Genomic DNA, 17,043 nt, shown 5'->3' with positions numbered 1-17,043 from the left:
ACTGGCAACGAATAAAGAGGAATCAAAAATGTTTTTCTTAATGAATAAAAAACATTAGACGAAACAAAAACGAAGAAGAAAATCGTGTTTACATTGGATCTTAAATGGCCAAGTCAAAGATGTATATCAAAAGTCCAATGGGCCTTCTAGATAAGCAGTTACGTCTGCTAAGTTTAGGGTTCTCTCGTTGTTCCTCCTATAAAGACAACATTTCTAGGGTTTTTCCTCACCATCGCCGAACGCAACCAAACAAGATGGGACGAAGTAAGTCTTCTCTTCTCCACCTTTAATTCGAATTAGCTCAATCTGGAATCCCTAGGCTCTGATTAGGTCTGTTTGCAATCGATTGAACAATCTGTTAAATGTATACGATTCGTGTTTGTTTACAGGACCTGCGAGATGTTACCGTCAGATCAAGGGGAAACCCTACCCGAAATCCCGCTACTGCCGTGGTGTCCCCGACCCCAAGATCCGCATCTACGACGTCGGCATGAAGAAGAAAGGAGTCGACGAGTTCCCTTTCTGCGTCCACCTCGTCTCCTGGGAGAAGGAGAACGTCTCCAGCGAGGCCCTCGAGGCTGCGCGTATCGCCTGCAACAAGTACATGGTGAAATCCGCCGGAAAAGACGCGTTCCATTTGAGGATTAGGGTTCATCCTTTCCATGTACTGAGGATCAACAAGATGCTTTCGTGCGCCGGGGCTGATAGGCTCCAGACTGGTATGAGAGGTGCGTTTGGTAAGGCCTTGGGGACTTGCGCTAGGGTTGCGATTGGGCAGGTGCTTTTGTCTGTGAGGTGCAAGGATAACCATGGAGCTCATGCTCAGGAGGCTCTCAGGAGGGCTAAGTTTAAGTTCCCTGGTCGTCAGAAGATCATTGTTAGCAGGAAATGGTATGGGTTTTAGTTTAATGTCTTGCTTTGATTCTTTTGAAGAGATTAATTAAGTGTTCATTTGATGTTATAGGGGATTCACTAAGTTCAACCGTGCTGACTACACGAGGATGAGGCAGTCGAAGAGGATTGTTCCCGATGGTGTCAATGCTAAGGTTTTGTTCTTTTCTTTGTTTGATTCTTGACTATGAGGTTGATTCTGATTTGTATTTTGTTCTTTGTGTTGCAGTTCCTGTCGAACCATGGTCCTTTGGCTAAACGTCAACCTGGAAGCGCCTTCATTTCAGCCACCGAATGAAGATGATTTTTGGTTGTGGAACCTATTATCTAGTTTCTCAAATCTTTTTGTTTTGTTTTTGTTGTATCAAGGATCCTCCTCGTATGGTTTCGTTTTGCTATGACAATTGCTTTAAGTTCAGTTATGGATGTTTTTTTTATATCTCAAGTTTCTGGTTTATCAGTTATTTATCTTACGTTCTCATAATTTACCTCCAATCATCTTCTTTGATAAGATAATGAACTCATTAGTAACGCAAAAAAAAAAAAAGCTCAGTTCAGAAAAACATAAAACAGATTACGTAAAATCTTTATGCTTTACAAAACAACGCACTTCTGTTTGTGATGAGTAAATCGCACATAACACAAACTCTACACACAACTGACATCTCTATCTCCTTCATCAGTAAGTTGTTTTCGTCATCAGCGTTTTCGCCATCACCCGTTTGTGTCACGATAATTACGATCGTATCCACCATAACGGTTGTCGTTTGAATAGAAAAGTTAATCCACTGGGACATAAAGTAACTACAAGAATTAAGGATGTTGTATAGGGTTGTCCAGCCCAACCCAACCCTGTTTAGTTTAAGCTCAATCCTAAGTGAATACTAACCCTTTCAAAACCCATTAAACTATGTAAAATAGGGTTCAACCCTTATTAACCCTTTAAGCCCTTTACATTTTTTTTATGTAAAATATTTTCCATAGTGGTTATCATATAAAAAGTTAAATCAAATAACGTTAAATCAAAGGTTTGAATCTTATATAAATAACAAACCACGACACATACTTTGAAATAAACCACGTCTAAGATATTATAAAAATTGTAAAAAAATTCTATTTTGTTAAAGGTTCCTTCTGTTCTTGGGCTCTTCCAACGCATATGACTTCTTTCTTTTCAATTTGATGTTGACTCTATTACTTCCTTGTCACAGAATGACAACCCCACATCTTCATCTTGCTTCAAGGTCATAAGAATACAAACAATGAACTCATAAGAACACAGACAACACAAATAGCAAACTCATCTCACAACACATATAGCAAACTTAGAAAAAACAGAACCTTTACTCATCTGCATTAAGTACAACAGAATTAAGGACACAACAGAACTAAGTGCATGCTCTCACGTAACTTTAGCTCAAGACCATGACATGACACTCAAGAACAGGACACATTAACAAATAGCAAACATAACATAATCAACAATGGGTTTTGCTGGAAAGAAACCTTCAATATCTCCTGTAGTTAATGAATATAAGTTAGATAAAGAACATAAAAAATCTCTAACAGATTTTAGAGTCAAGCTGAAACAGAGAAAAGGCTTAAACACTATGAAACATTCTCACACGATATATACCAGTGACTCAAACACTATAAGAAGCAATCTAAGATAAATCTATGAATTTCAAACACAAGCAAGTAATTCTTCAAAAACCCAGAACATAACTTTCCTCTAGTTCGAAATCTAAACCAAACCCAGATTGATTGTAAGGGCTAACCTGGGTTTGCTCTAGTTCGAGAGACAGAGGCGGAGAGGCTGGCGGAGAGAGAGGCGGAAAGAGACAGGCGGAGAGAGAGAGAAGCGGAAATAGAGACAAGCGAGAGAGAGAGAGACTGGCAGAGAGAGACGTCTAAGTTTGAGGAAGAAGAGATCGTCGACGATTTCGAGGAAGAAGAGATCGTCGACGATTTCGAAGAAGAAGAGATCGTCGTATCTGCTGAATTGGAGAAGAAGATATCACAAAACAACGTCGTTTCAACATAAAACATGGATTTATTTTTTATTAATGTAATAAGACCTAACCCGATTTAAACCCATACTTATTTCGGCCCGACTCTAAATTGGTCCAAAATGCTTTAGAACAATTAATTAGGGTTAGGGTTTTTAGTTTTTATCTATGAGCTGGCCAACCCCTTAATACCTCCGCCCTACACAACATCCCTAACAAGAATCATAAAGATTGAAAATATGGGCCATCTTGGGCCTGACCCTAAACATGACAAGTGCTGTTGTACGGGTAAGTTTTAGCAATTGGCCCCTTATAGCTCCTGACTTTTCAGCATCAAAACCTCAGAGTGTCTTCTGAATTGAACACCAAATCGAGAAACAAATAGAGAGGCGAATCCAAGTGTCGATATGAGTACAGGTATGTTTTTTCTCTTCTCCTCATTATTCTTTTTTTTTTCTTGCTTCGATGTCTCTTGAATTAAAGAAGTGAAGGAGATTTATCTAAAGCCTATGCTGGTTTTAGGAATCTGTGCATACTAGATTTATGAGGTATCTTTGGGCAATTTGTAGCTAGTTAGCCTTTTCGTAACCATTCACTAATGGTTAATCGGATTTAGTTGTAATCTGCGCGGTTCTGTATTGTTGGGGGAGACAAGAGAACTGTGATGCATTTGCTTATAATGATGCTTAGTTCTGCTTAAACCCTAGATTGAAGGTTTTGTATTCACATAGCTATTATATCTTCTTTTGCGTTTACCTTTATTCACTATTTATATACCTTACGGACAATATTACTTCCTAAAGCTCTCGATTTGATCCCGTTACATGCTCCTGTTGATTTGTTTGTGTGTATGGGTATGGCAGGTGGAGCATTTGGAGGAAACAGAGGATTGAGACCTATCCCACCAGAAAAGGGCATTTTCCCTCTGGATCACTTACACGAATGTGATGCGGTATTACGAGTTTCTCTTTGTTCTCCATGTAGAGATGTTTTGGTTTATCTTTGAGTAATTCACTTAGCATTCTGTTTTTATTTTTCAGGAGAAGAAAGAATATCTAGGCTGTCTCAAGTCTTCATCTAACAAATCTGAGCAATGCAGACATCTCTCTAAGAAATATCTCCAGTGTCGAATGGCCAAGTTAGTCCCTTTTTACTCTCTTTCAGTTCTATCTACTTCTCCTTTAAAAATGTTTAAGGTAGCGTTGGATAGGAGTTGCATCATGAGACTTGTTAATTATCCTACAGGAACTTGATGGCAAAGCAGGATATGTCTGAACTTGGGTTCAGTGGTGTTAAAGAACTGGATTCCGCTGGAGATAAGAATAAAGAGAGTCTCGAACATTGAAGGTTGGACCAAACGTGGAACCTCTTTTTTTTTTTTGTGATTTGACATCGATTCACTTAAGAGTCACATCTTCAAGGTTATAGGCTAGACCATTTCTTCCTCATAAAACCAAACTGTGTTTTCAGCTTCACCGTTCCTCATCGTTACAGATGATGATGGTATACGTATCTGTAATTTTCGTGTGAACTAAAAGCATTCCCATTCTTATACAAACAATTATACCAAAGCAAAAGGAGTGTAAATATCGTTGTTGGCCCAATGCTTCTGATGACTCTTTGGGCTAACGAATATTAGTTCTTAGGCTTGAGGAATGTCTGGGCTACGGAATATGTTTTGCTTCTGTTATTTATCTGTTTTTGGATTTTTTTCTACAAAATTGTTTCAATGTTTCAATCATTTACTTACTTATCTATCATATAATTTTATGAAAATTAATAATAAAAAATGTCAAAATTGTGAAATCTTGTATTTTAGATTATTAAAAAGCATATTTAATTAGTATGTAGACTAGATCATATTTAATCAGTATAATACTATTTTCACAATCTTTCAACAAAAAAGTTATTCATCAATACTATTTTGTAATATCACATGATTAAAAGGTTATAGTGAATTGAAAAATAATTTTAAATTCCAAAATTTTCATTAATATTTCTACATCCGGAGGTTTAGGTTCAAACACCAATTTTTTTTAAATTATGAAGATTGTGAAGAAAAAGGTTACAATCGATTTTCACGTATCATCAAACATGGATTTCATATGGCGGTTTCATATGGCACAGCAAAACATGTATTCTTATAAGGTAGTAAAATTGTCGGCCGTCAAATCATTGGTGTAATTTTTTTTTATTGTTTTTATAGTATAATTAAACAAGTGTTCAAAAAAAAATCTGAAATAACAAAATGAATCCGAATAGTTATCTGAATGGTCTAAATTGTACTAGATGGTAAATTCCTATCCGGTAAATTCCTATCCCATCAATTGCAAAAATGGTTTATAGGAAATAAAAAATAAGTTTGTTCATTTGTCTAGTTGCTTTTCTAAAAAGAATACTAAACTTCACTTTGTTTCTAACAATTATCATATTTATTTACCCGGCAATATATGCTATTTACGATATTATTCTAATTTTTTTTTTGTTTAATCTGGAATATTCTAAGCCTATGGAAGATCCAGACTAATTTTTAAGTGGAAGTGCAGCCTACGGATATATCTTTTCTCCGGGTATGCAAATGGACCACGATGTTCTAGACAGAACAGTACTTTTTAAAGCAGATTGTTAATTTCATCTTTTCTTTTGGTTTTTAAGCCAATTGACTTTATAATCAAATGAACTACCGGCAAAAAGCATATTTAATTACGTTGTTATATTCTAATTGTTTCAGGCAAAGAACCGGGTATGCAAATGGACCACGATGTTCTAGACAGAACAGTACTTTTAAAAGCAGATTGTTAATTTCATCTTTTCTTTTGGTTTTTAAGCCAATTGACTTTATAATCAAATGAACTACCGGCAAAAAGCATATTTAATTACGTTGTTATATTCTAATTGTTTCAGGCAAAGAAACCACGTACTTTTAGATTTGGCAACTTTATTGTGCAAATAATCATACAATTCCAACCCAAATAAAACTATCTACCTAATTAGCCGGTTAAAAGCCATAATAAAAAAACGCCATACATCTTTAATATCATATATTATTACAAATGTAAAGCCTGCTTCAGTTCACATTATATACTTGTTTGGTTTATAGGAAAAGTCACAAACGACACCTTGAAAGCCAAAGTCAAGTTGATATTCCCCTTCTTTGATTTAGATCTAAACTATAACCCAACTTTTCAAAATCGTCGCCTTTGATCAAATAGATAAGCATGCATGGACTTTATAAGCGTAGATTGTTTCAACAAGGTTAAAATTTTTTTTTAGAAAAATCGATTACTTGCACGCAGTTTATTTAATGACTTTTTTAATAGCAAAAATTTCTGACTTTAAATTCATATTTTTCTGTAGTTCTAAAGTCAGCCTTTAAATATTTCGATTTCAATAATAACTCTCTGTACCAAATATGATATTATTTGATGATTTTTGCAGTCGTGTGATAGTAATCAACATTTTAAAGATTATTGATGACCTAGGCGAGTTGTCTACAGAGTGGTAGCAAGCAAATAGATGGACATGTTTCTTTGGACTTTTTCTTTTTGTTTTAATTGTGGTTCTATGCAGATTTCAATAAACGGCAGCCAAGTTTTAGATATATACTAGATTTTTTATTCTGCTTTAATAATTTAATTTAATTTTGCAATATTTTTTAAGAAAAAGATGAATTTCGTAAAAAATATTTTTATTAATATTATTAAAATATTATTTGATTTCCTATTTACATTGTTTTTATAAATTTGTTATTTTTGAACTTAGCTATTTATTTGTTTGTATTATAAAAGTAAAATTACTGTTACTAAAGTATTTATAGTTTCTTATAAGTACATAATTTTAATATCACATAGATTTCTCAGTACATATACACTACTATACTATGCTATTCACTACTATGAATACTTTATTAATAACTAGTTTTATTTTTTAATAATATTAAGATAATATAATAGAAAATTGTTTTATATACATTTTTCTATGAAATTTATTTAAAGTGTGCTTTATTATTTTTCATAGTTAAGTTTTTATACAATTTTACCATTTAAATAACTAATATTTAGATATCAGTTTGTTTGTATACGTAAATGTATAAATGTATTTATAAACATGTGTATATTGTTTCTTAATAAAAAAATTAAAAGCGTCATATAGATTGTTCCATACTTATTAACTAATACAACACTGTTATAAATATTTTATTATAATTTTATATGTATTTATATTTGAATGACATAAAAGATTAATCCTTATGCAATATATCTAACTTTTTTGTATTTACCAAATTTTTAGCATGAATGTATTATTATATACTTATTTTATGCATATTTGTATTTAAAATATTCTTATTTAATTCTTTTAAATGCATATCTAATAGTTTTATATGTATATTTAGGTCTAAATCATAATAAATATTTTGATGAAATTTAAATAATAGTAACTATCTGTTTGTTAGATATAAGAAAAAGGAGAAAAAAAAATAATATATATATATATATATATATAAAATTTATGCTAATATTAAGTAATATTTTATTTATTAAAATAAAAAATAAAAAACCTAAAAAATTAAATATATCTCCTACTTGATTTAGTTACAATATAAATTAGTGGTGGGATTATGATGTTTTAGCGGTTCACAAAATATTTTCCCGGATTGAGAAGTTACTTTTCTCGGAAAAGGGTTACCATGTACTTCGATTTATTATTATTAGTGACCTAATTTAAAAAAAAATATTTTAGATAATAAAAAAATTTAGGTATGTTTCATAAAAACATGTTTGGTTAGTTAAATGAATATTTGGATTATGACTTTTTAAAAACAATTGTCTCAAAATTTATTAAAATCTAATTGTTGATGAGTAAATAACTATGTTAATTTATTTAATTGATAAAAGGCAATTCAAAAGCATATAAACAAATTGTTTAATCAACAATATGTGTATTAATTGTGGATTATTCTTACCACATTTTATTTTTAATAGAACTTTGTAAGCTTATTATAAGCCAAAACTGAATTGGTCCAGTAAAAAAAAAACGAAAATTGACCAATGTTTTAAGAACCTTTTATAATCTATTATAAAATTAGATGATTTTGTAGCCAACACCAATATAAAAATACTAAAATTTTATTTTTTACTTATTTGATTAGGTTAATTATTTTAATATTAATTATATATTTTATTTTTATGTATATGCTATTTTATGTTTTGACATACTTTATGAATTTTTTAAATAAATTTTAGTGTTATGTTTTAAGATAGTTAGCATATATATCAAGTTAGTTAATTTTAGTTCATATTTTGAAATTAATTTATAGATTTACTTTAGAAATATTAAGATTTATAAAAATATTAAACAATGATACTGATTTGGAATATTTTTCGTATTTTTATTTATATAATATGTTAACCATATTTACACCGTGATGTGGAAAAAGCCCCACCTCGGTTTTCTAGTTCTATAAGTAATATATAAAATGGTGATTAACATATTTTTCTTGGTGCTTCAAGATAATATATGGATATTCTCAATAATTTACGGCATCAAATTATATATAGTATATGTTATTTGTGAATATTTTCAGTTATTTCTGTTTTTTAAAGCATATAGTCCATATCATATTAAAGGTTACATACATAATTATATTTTTAGTAATAATATGCGATCAATACCAATTCCTATAAGGTACGTGAACAATCTCTTATTATATCAAGTTTTCAATAATTAGCTACAAATATCAATCTAACTTTAAAGATAAGTTTTACAAACTTTAATTTATCTTTTTATAGTTTTGTGCTGATTTTTATTTATTTTTACATACATGATTATTTATAAATATGTTTTTTAAAACTTTGTTTCTTTTTGAATATTTTTATTTTTGTTAATTTTTTGTTTAATTTCAAATATATAATTATTTTATATATCAAGTTAATTATCTTTAATAATATTTTTATTTACTTTATCAAATTAAGATGCTGACTTTTATATTATTATAATGATATTTTTAAATTCTATGTGAACACTTAAATAATATATATCCTCAATTTCGAAATCATATGTTATTTAGATTCATATGTAATGAAAAAATGATTTAGATTTACATTGTCTTTATTATTTGAAATTCTTATATTTTTAAAATTATTTTTGTTACTTAATTTTATGTTGATCTTCCAAACATTTATTTCTTATAATAAACTGATTCTTTTAGTTATTTGGCAATTTTGCTTACAAAATTTATTATTGATATTTTTTTGAAAGAAATAGCTTCCATTTTGAAATCATATTTTGTTAGATTCATATGTAATGAAAAGTGCTTTAAATTCATATTGTTTTTATTATTTTAAAATCTTGTATTCTTTAAGATTTTTTTTGTTAGTTGATTTTATGTTGGTCTTTCAAAGGTTTACTTTATATATCAAATTGATTCTTTTAATAATTTTGCATTTTCACTAAATTGAATAGTAGTTTCCTTTTTATTTTGAAAATCTTGAAATTTTTAAAATAATAATTAAAATGGTAATTTAACATATTTTGGTGCTTTAAAATAATATGTGGATATTCTCAATGATTTATTGCATAAAATTACATATAGTACATATTTTTGATGAATATTTTCAGCAGTATATAACCTAAATTTTGTAAATCATGTGTTTTAGATTTATATAGTTATAATTGTTTGAAAGTATTGCATTTTTAAATTAACTATTATATTTGTTTGTTATTTTATGTTAATTTTCGAAACTTTATTTTATATAGTATAGATTTGTACATGATGTTTTTAACTTTGTAAGTTTAACTTATTTGATAATTATTTATATTTTATTTTGAAATAAAAAATTTCGTAATATTAACATTTTTAGAAATACCAAATTGAAAAACGATTTGGTATATTTTTGGTGCTTTAAAATAATATGTGAACATTCTCAATGATTTATAATATCAACTTATATATAGTATATGTTAGTTTGAATATTTGCAATAGTATATAACCTAAACTTTGAAAATCATGAGTTTAAATTTAGATTTATATAGTTATACTTGTTTGAAAGTCTTGTATTTTTAAATTAATTATTCTTTTCGTTATTTATTTTTTAATTTTCGAAAAATATTAAACATTATGTTAACTTAATATAGTATTTATATTTTTGTAAATTTACCTTATTCGATATTGATTTATATTTTAGTTTGAAATAAACATTTTTTTGGTAATATTAACATTTTTAAAAATAGTAAACTTAAATAATAATTTGTCATACTACGATTGGTCGTTTAAATCCTATGTGGACGCTCTCGATGGCTTATAACCTCAACTTTTATATAATAATTTTTCTTTAAAAAGGAATTTTTTTTTTATAATTATCAAAAAATAATATTAAAATAAAATTTATAAATATAAATAGGAATCAAATTTTATTATGATTAAAAATTAATATTTTTTAACAAAAATGTATAAAATTTTGAAAATCGTGTTTAGTAATAAAAATTGTATGAATATAAAAATAAACTAAATAATATTTCGAAATTTATAAAACATTTTATACTTATTACATTATTTAATGTCATAATCAAATATATTTATTTTATGATATTCATGAGTTATTTCTATATTTTAAAAAGTTTACCAAAAGAAGAAATCAACATTCAATGCAATTGTCATGTCATATTTTGCCATTAGCCATGTCATCGGTTATAGTATGCCACTAGGATAAGATCCGCGGATTGAGTTATATTATTAAAATATTAAATATATTGTATTCACAAATTTAAGATTTATGTATATATTTTTGATTTTGAAGTTACACTAATTTTCAGAATATCAGATTCTTACTTTCTTTTTGATAACATAAGATGAAATATTAAAATATCAAAAAGAAAATTAAAAATTGGATTAGGCTTATAATTTGAAGTATAATTTGGTTATGAGTCACATTAAGACAACATAAAATTTTGCACCCCGGCTATTATTATACTAAAGACCCAAATATAGAAAGATGATGGTATTATTTGTTTGTAACCGATATTTTGTATATGATGAAAGTTAGGTCAACATGATATATATCATTAACTACTACGAAAGGTCATTATTAATGTTTTCCTAGACTACGAAAAACATTTAGGCAGGCGCCAAAGCTCTTTCTTAGTCTTCAATATAATTTTTTCGTAATTTAAGTTCTAAAGAATTGTGTTGCAAGGAAACATATTTGATATATAAGTTCGTTTGGTTATAACAAAATAACTTAATTTATGTATTAATATTTATATAAATTTTTGTAGGTGAGGAAGACATGAAAACCAAACAATATTCCTTTTTTGTATTTTATTAACAAAACGATTTTAAATAGATGTGTCTATTTGCTATTAATAAAAAAAATCAACATTTAAAAAAATCATTACTTTCCGATTTATAGCAAAAGTATGCAATACTTAGGACATAATATATGATATCTTGCATATTTCTATTGTTTTATCCATTAATCCATGTGCATTTTGATCATATAGATTAGGATTTAGCCATGTTTAGGTTGCATTTTGCATACATGAGTCCTTATCAGGTATTGGAGTACCACATGGAGTTCTTGGAGACACTTGGAGGCATTTGGAGCTCAAAAAGGAGTGTTTAGAGTGGTCATTGGGCGAGCAAGGCATGAGAGCGACCAATCGGAGCGACACCACCAAGTCGCTCTGATCACCCTACTGGAGCGACCTTACTAGAGCGACAGGAAAGAGTCGCTCGCGTATTGATCACCCGGAGCGACCAGTCCGGAGCGACACCACCAAGTCGCTCTGATCACCCTACTGGAGCGACCTTACTAGAGCGACAGGGAAGAGTCGCTCGCGTATTGATCACCCGGAGACAACGAATCCGGAGCGACCTCTCGCAGCGACACAGCGAGGTCGCTCCCGAATCCGGAGAGTGAAAGATGAACACGGATGAAAGCCTTAAAGATCTTTTCTGAAGCTCAAAATTTGTGGAGACACTGGAAATTGAGTTAGCTTTCCAATGGAAGTGGTTTCAAGTCATTTGGAGCTGTATTGGATAAGTTATAATCGATTTACTACAGGTGTATCAACCCTTGCCGGGGACCACTGGAAAGTTGATGGGATTAACCAACTTCCCACTTTCTTCCACCCACCTTTCCTTTGCACGATTTTTCCTACTTTTCTGTATAATATTTGCTTTCTTTTTATCAAAAGGGTGGGCAAGAAACATCATTATCCAACTTTGTAATAATTTAACTTGTCAAAAACTCTCTCTCTTTGAAATATTATTGTTCTTAGTGTTCTTGAGCTGTTCTTCATTGTTCATCATCTGTTCTTGAGTTTTAATTTCGTTTTGCTTGTTTAAATCCTTGTTTATCTTTATTCTCTGTTGTATCTACTTGAATATGCTTCAATCTATTATGAGATTAAGTGTTTTCATGGAGATTAGTGAGTAGTTTCCTTAGGAATTCATGGGTTAGGGAGATTAGAGGAACTTAGTGAAGATTTATGGTGTTATTGTATTAGATCCTTGTATGAACTTGCTTGTTGAGTATTTTTAATGCTTGTTTAGTCTTGATCACTCTAAACCTGATTTCTAAACACTTCTCATCAGACATGATTAGATGAAGTGTTTGAATCAACTCAACTAAGCTCTAGTGAGATTAGCCAAGGACACTTGATGTTAAAATTGCTAGATAGTTATTAAACTTGAACTTAAAGATTGCTTGATTGAATTAAGCCAAAGACATTTGATGTTTAATGATTTCTAAGCAAATGGACATTTACCTAGACATAGGACTTGTCTAAAATTGTGTTTAGACTTAAGAGATTACTTTGATTGAAAGCTTGTCACCTAGATTGGATCTTAGTTACTTGAAGTCAATTCCCAATACCCATGGATTCACTTGTCTAAATTGATTAAAACCTTGTTGTATTGCTCTGTTTGCTATTGTTACTTGTCACACACTCACAACTATTGAATCTGCTTAGCTTAAGAAATGACTTGTATTCTCACTGATTCACATCACTAGGACTGGTTCGACATTCACCCCCCTATACTACAACATTTGCAATAGGCAGAAAAACCTATTATCAAATTGGCGCCGTTGCCAATCCTAGTCTGATTGTGACATTGCGTTTGAGTCTTTGCTTGAGACTGAGTTTTACTTTGTTTTTAAGTTACTAATTATCTATCTTCATATATATTTGGATGACAGGTGCATGAACTTGAGAAGCAAAGGATCAACAAATCTTGCACCAAGAGTGGACAACATCAAAGCCTTAGAAAGAGAGTTGGGAAGACAGAGAAGAGAAAGAGAAAAGCAAGCCCACTTACATAGATTGGGGCTTGAGATGGAGAGAAACCCGAATCAACCGGAAGGTGTCTATGAAGTTGATGATCATAGACAAAATGTCCAAGAAGTTCCTCCTGGAGCTGCTCAAGAGGGCAATGGTCAAGGAGCTGCCAACCTTCGACCTAGACAACCACAACGCCAAGCTAGGGCCATCGGTACATATGATCAACCTAACATAAATGGGAATAGGTTGGGCATTAGGGGACCGCCAGTTGCCAACAACAATTTCGAGATCAAGTCCAGCCTCATCAACATGATTGAAAACAACAAGTACCATGGACTTGCCTTGGAAGACCCACTAGATCACCTTGACAGATTTGATAAATACTGTGGCTTGTCAAAAACAAATGGAGTTTCAGAGGATGCTTTCAAGCTCAGATTGTTTCCCTTCTCTTTGGGAGACAAGGCTCACACTTGGGAGAAAAACATCTCAAGTGATACTATCACAACTTGGGATGAATGCAAGAAGGCCTTCCTCAACAAGTTCTTCTCTGCTACAAGGACTGCAAACCTTAGAAATCAGATCTCTGGTTTTCAACAAAAAGGACTTGAAGGATTTTCAGAGGCATGGGAGAGATTCAGAACCTACTTGTCTCAATGTCCCCACCATGGCTTCAACAATGAGAGCTTGCTAAGCACTTTCTACAGAGGAGTCTTGCCTAAATTCAAAAGCCAGCTTGACACTGCAAGCAATGGAAACTACTTGGGGAGGACTGTCGAAGATGCATTAGAACTCTTGGAGAACATGGCACAGAGTGATTCTGTCTACAATGATGAATATGACAGAAGAGACAGAAGTGGGGGAGGAGAAGATATGACCACAAAAAGAGAACTGAAAGCAATACAAGAAAAGATTGACATGCTACTATCAGAAAAGAACAAGAAGGAGGAGTTACATATGGTTTCTGAAGCTGATGGAGTAGAATGCCAAGAAGATATGTACTATGTCAATGCTCAGGGTACATGGTACAAGAAGGAACATGACTATCAAAACCAGAACAACTACCAACAGAAACCCTTCTACAACAACCAACAGAAGCCATTCAACAACTACCAGCCAAAACCATTCTACAACAATCAGCCTAAGCCATTCTACAACAACAACCAAGGTGGTTACCAACCAAAACAGAACTTCCCTCCTGGATTCTCACCAAAACCAAATCAACCTGCACAAGAACAAGCTGGATCATCAACACAACCTCCACAAGAGAGTAGTACTGAAGCGATGCTGAAACAATTATTGGAGGGACAAGCAAGAAGTGAGAAACAATTAGGGTATGAGCTGAAAAATCTACACAACAAGATTGATGGGAATTACCATGATCTAAACAACAAGTTCAAAAACTTGGAGAACCAGTTTGTCTCTATGACAGCCAGCTCAAGTCGCCAACAAGGTACACTACCTGGAAAGGCTGAACAAAACCCAAAGGAGACAATGAAGGCAATCACCCTAAGGAGTGGAAGAGAGTTGCCTCCTAAAGTTCTCATTAAGGATAATGAGAAACAAGGTGGGGAGGTGGTCATCAATGTAGATGATGATGTGGTGATTGTGGATGAGAAAACTAATGAGGAAATATTGGAGAAGATAGTTGAAGCTAAGGGCAAGAGAAAGATTGGAGAGGAGAAAGTTGAGAACAAAAATGAGGAGGCTACATCAACAAAGGAGAAATTGTTCACTCCTCCTCCCTATGAGCCAAAGCTTCCCTTTCCTGGAAGATTCAAGAAGCAACTCCTAGAGAAGTACAAAGCCTTGTTTGACAAGCAAATGAGTGAAGTTCAGCTCACCATGCCCATAATTGATGCATTTATGCTGGTTCCACAATACAGCAAGTTCTTGAAAGATGCTGTAGAACAAAAGAAGAAAGAGATGGAAGGGATGGTGATTCTTACTCACGAGTGCAGTGCCATTATTCAGAGACTGACTGTCCCAAGGAAGCTAGAAGACCCTGGTAGTTTCACCCTGCCATGCGCCATTGGACCTTTGACATTTGAGAAATGTCTATGTGACTTGGGAGCAAGTGTCAGCCTCATGCCACTATCCATTGCCAAGAAGCTTGGGTTTACACAATATAAAAAGTGCAAGATCTCTTTGGTGCTAGCTGATCGATCTGTCAAGCTCCCCATTGGCATCCTAGAAGATCTTCCTGTAAAGATAGGAAATTGTGAAGTGCCTACTGACTTTGTAGTGCTTGAGATGGATGAAGAGCCTAGAGATCCTTTGATCTTTGGAAGACCTTTCTTGGCAACTGCTGGAGCAATGGTGAATGTGAGAGATGGCACAATTGATCTCCACCTTGGAAAAGATCACATTCTCCATTTTGATATCAAGGAGATGATGAAGAAGCCCACAACTCAAGGAGAAATATTCTACATTGATGAGATGGATGCCTTGGCTGATGATTTCCTTGAGGAGTTAGCGATTGAGGACTCTCTTCAACATGCCCTGACCATTGAAAGAGAGACCCAAATGATTGAAAACAAAGAGAGTGATGAGCTAGTAAGAAGGCTAGATGTTCACCTTGAGGAGGATGGAGAAGATGAGTTCATGGAGTTGCCACAAATGACTCAACATGCTGCCTCAGCAGACATTCAAGAGAACCTCCATGAAGCTGATTGGAGTGAGCTCAAGGCACCAAAAGTGGAGCTTAAACCTCTTCCCCATGGTGTAAGGTACGCTTTCCTTGGACCTAATGAGACATATCCTGTCATTGTGAGTAGTGAGCTGACTGAGAATGAATTGTCTATGCTTTTAAATGAACTTAAAAAGTATAGAAAAGCACTAGGATACTCACTTGATGACATTAAAGGAATCTCACCATCTTTGTGCATGCATAGGATACATCTAGAGGATGAATCTAAAACTTCAATTGAACACCAAAGAAGATTAAATCCTAATTTGAAAGATGTTGTTAAAAAAGAGATAATCAAATTGTTAGATGCTGGTGTGATCTATCCTATCTCTGATAGCAATTGGGTTTCACCTGTGCATGTAGTTCCTAAAAAAGGTGGCATAACAGTTGTTAAGAACGAAAATGATGAGTTAATACCAACAAGAACAATAACTGGACATAGGATGTGCATTGACTATCGAAAACTGAATGCAGCCTCTAGAAAGGATCATTTCCCTTTACCATTCATTGATCAGATGTTAGAGAGGCTAGCTAACCATCCTTATTATTGTTTCCTTGATGGATACTCTGGATTTTTCCAAATCCCTATACACCCAAATGACCAAGAGAAAACGACATTCACTTGTCCTTATGGTACCTTTGCATATCGAAGGATGCCATTTGGACTGTGCAATGCACCAGCAACATTCCAAAGAGCAATGATGTCAATTTTCTCTGATTTTATTGAGGATGTAATGGAGGTGTTTATGGATGATTTTTCTGTATATGGTTCTTCGTTTGCTACTTGTTTGTCAAATCTTTGCAGGGTATTACAGAGATGTGAGGACACTAACCTGGTGCTCAATTGGGAGAAGTGTCACTTCATGGTCAAGGAAGGGATTGTTCTTGGACACAAAGTTTCTGAGAAAGGAATTGAAGTGGACAAAGCCAAGATAGATGTCATGGTTGGTCTAGCTCCACCAAGAACAGTGAAGGATATAAGAAGCTTTCTGGGTCATGCCGGTTTCTATAGAAGATTCATCATGGATTTCTCTAAGATAGCTAGACCATTGACCAGGCTGTTATGCAAAGAAGCTGCATTTCACTTCGATGAGGAGTGTATGGAAGCTTTCAAAAACCTGAAGAATGCACTCATCAGTGCACCCATAGTTCAACCGCCAGATTGGGATCTCCCCT

At 32.6% G+C, this 17,043-nt stretch overlaps 2 protein-coding genes, 1 long non-coding RNA gene and 1 other non-coding gene across 4 annotated transcripts; 2 read left to right on the top strand and 2 right to left on the bottom strand.

Moving 5' to 3' along the window:
* The first annotated feature begins 42 nt into the window (after window positions 1-42).
* Window positions 43-1,355, top strand: LOC106406321 (60S ribosomal protein L10-3). The gene is made up of 4 exons (XM_013846950.3): window positions 43-264; window positions 390-891; window positions 965-1,046; window positions 1,121-1,355. Exons 1-4 carry the CDS (start codon window positions 105-107, stop codon window positions 1,187-1,189), a joined length of 813 nt encoding a protein of 270 aa, XP_013702404.3. The 5' UTR covers window positions 43-104; the 3' UTR covers window positions 1,190-1,355.
* Window positions 1,245-3,058, bottom strand: LOC125588868. The gene is made up of 2 exons (XR_007325071.1): window positions 2,670-3,058; window positions 1,245-2,128 (listed from the first exon to the last, which is right to left on the bottom strand). It is a non-coding gene; the product is annotated as an uncharacterized LOC125588868 (long non-coding RNA).
* A 144-nt stretch (window positions 3,059-3,202) lies between these two features.
* On the top strand, window positions 3,203-4,616 carry LOC106404556 (cytochrome c oxidase assembly protein COX19). The gene is made up of 4 exons (XM_013845270.3): window positions 3,203-3,317; window positions 3,764-3,852; window positions 3,941-4,038; window positions 4,146-4,616. Exons 1-4 carry the CDS (start codon window positions 3,308-3,310, stop codon window positions 4,243-4,245), a joined length of 297 nt encoding a protein of 98 aa, XP_013700724.1. The 5' UTR covers window positions 3,203-3,307; the 3' UTR covers window positions 4,246-4,616.
* A 9,129-nt stretch (window positions 4,617-13,745) lies between these two features.
* On the bottom strand, window positions 13,746-13,852 carry LOC125589373. Its single transcript, XR_007325564.1, has one exon. It is a non-coding gene; the product is annotated as a small nucleolar RNA R71 (small nucleolar RNA).
* Between the last annotated feature and the right edge of the window lie 3,191 nt (window positions 13,853-17,043).

Source organism: Brassica napus, chromosome C6, assembly GCF_020379485.1.
Source record: "Brassica napus cultivar Da-Ae chromosome C6, Da-Ae, whole genome shotgun sequence".
NCBI lineage: Eukaryota > Viridiplantae > Streptophyta > Magnoliopsida > Brassicales > Brassicaceae > Brassica > Brassica napus.
Note: the sequence above shows the minus strand (reverse complement) of the source record. Positions and strands in the feature narration are given on the sequence as shown.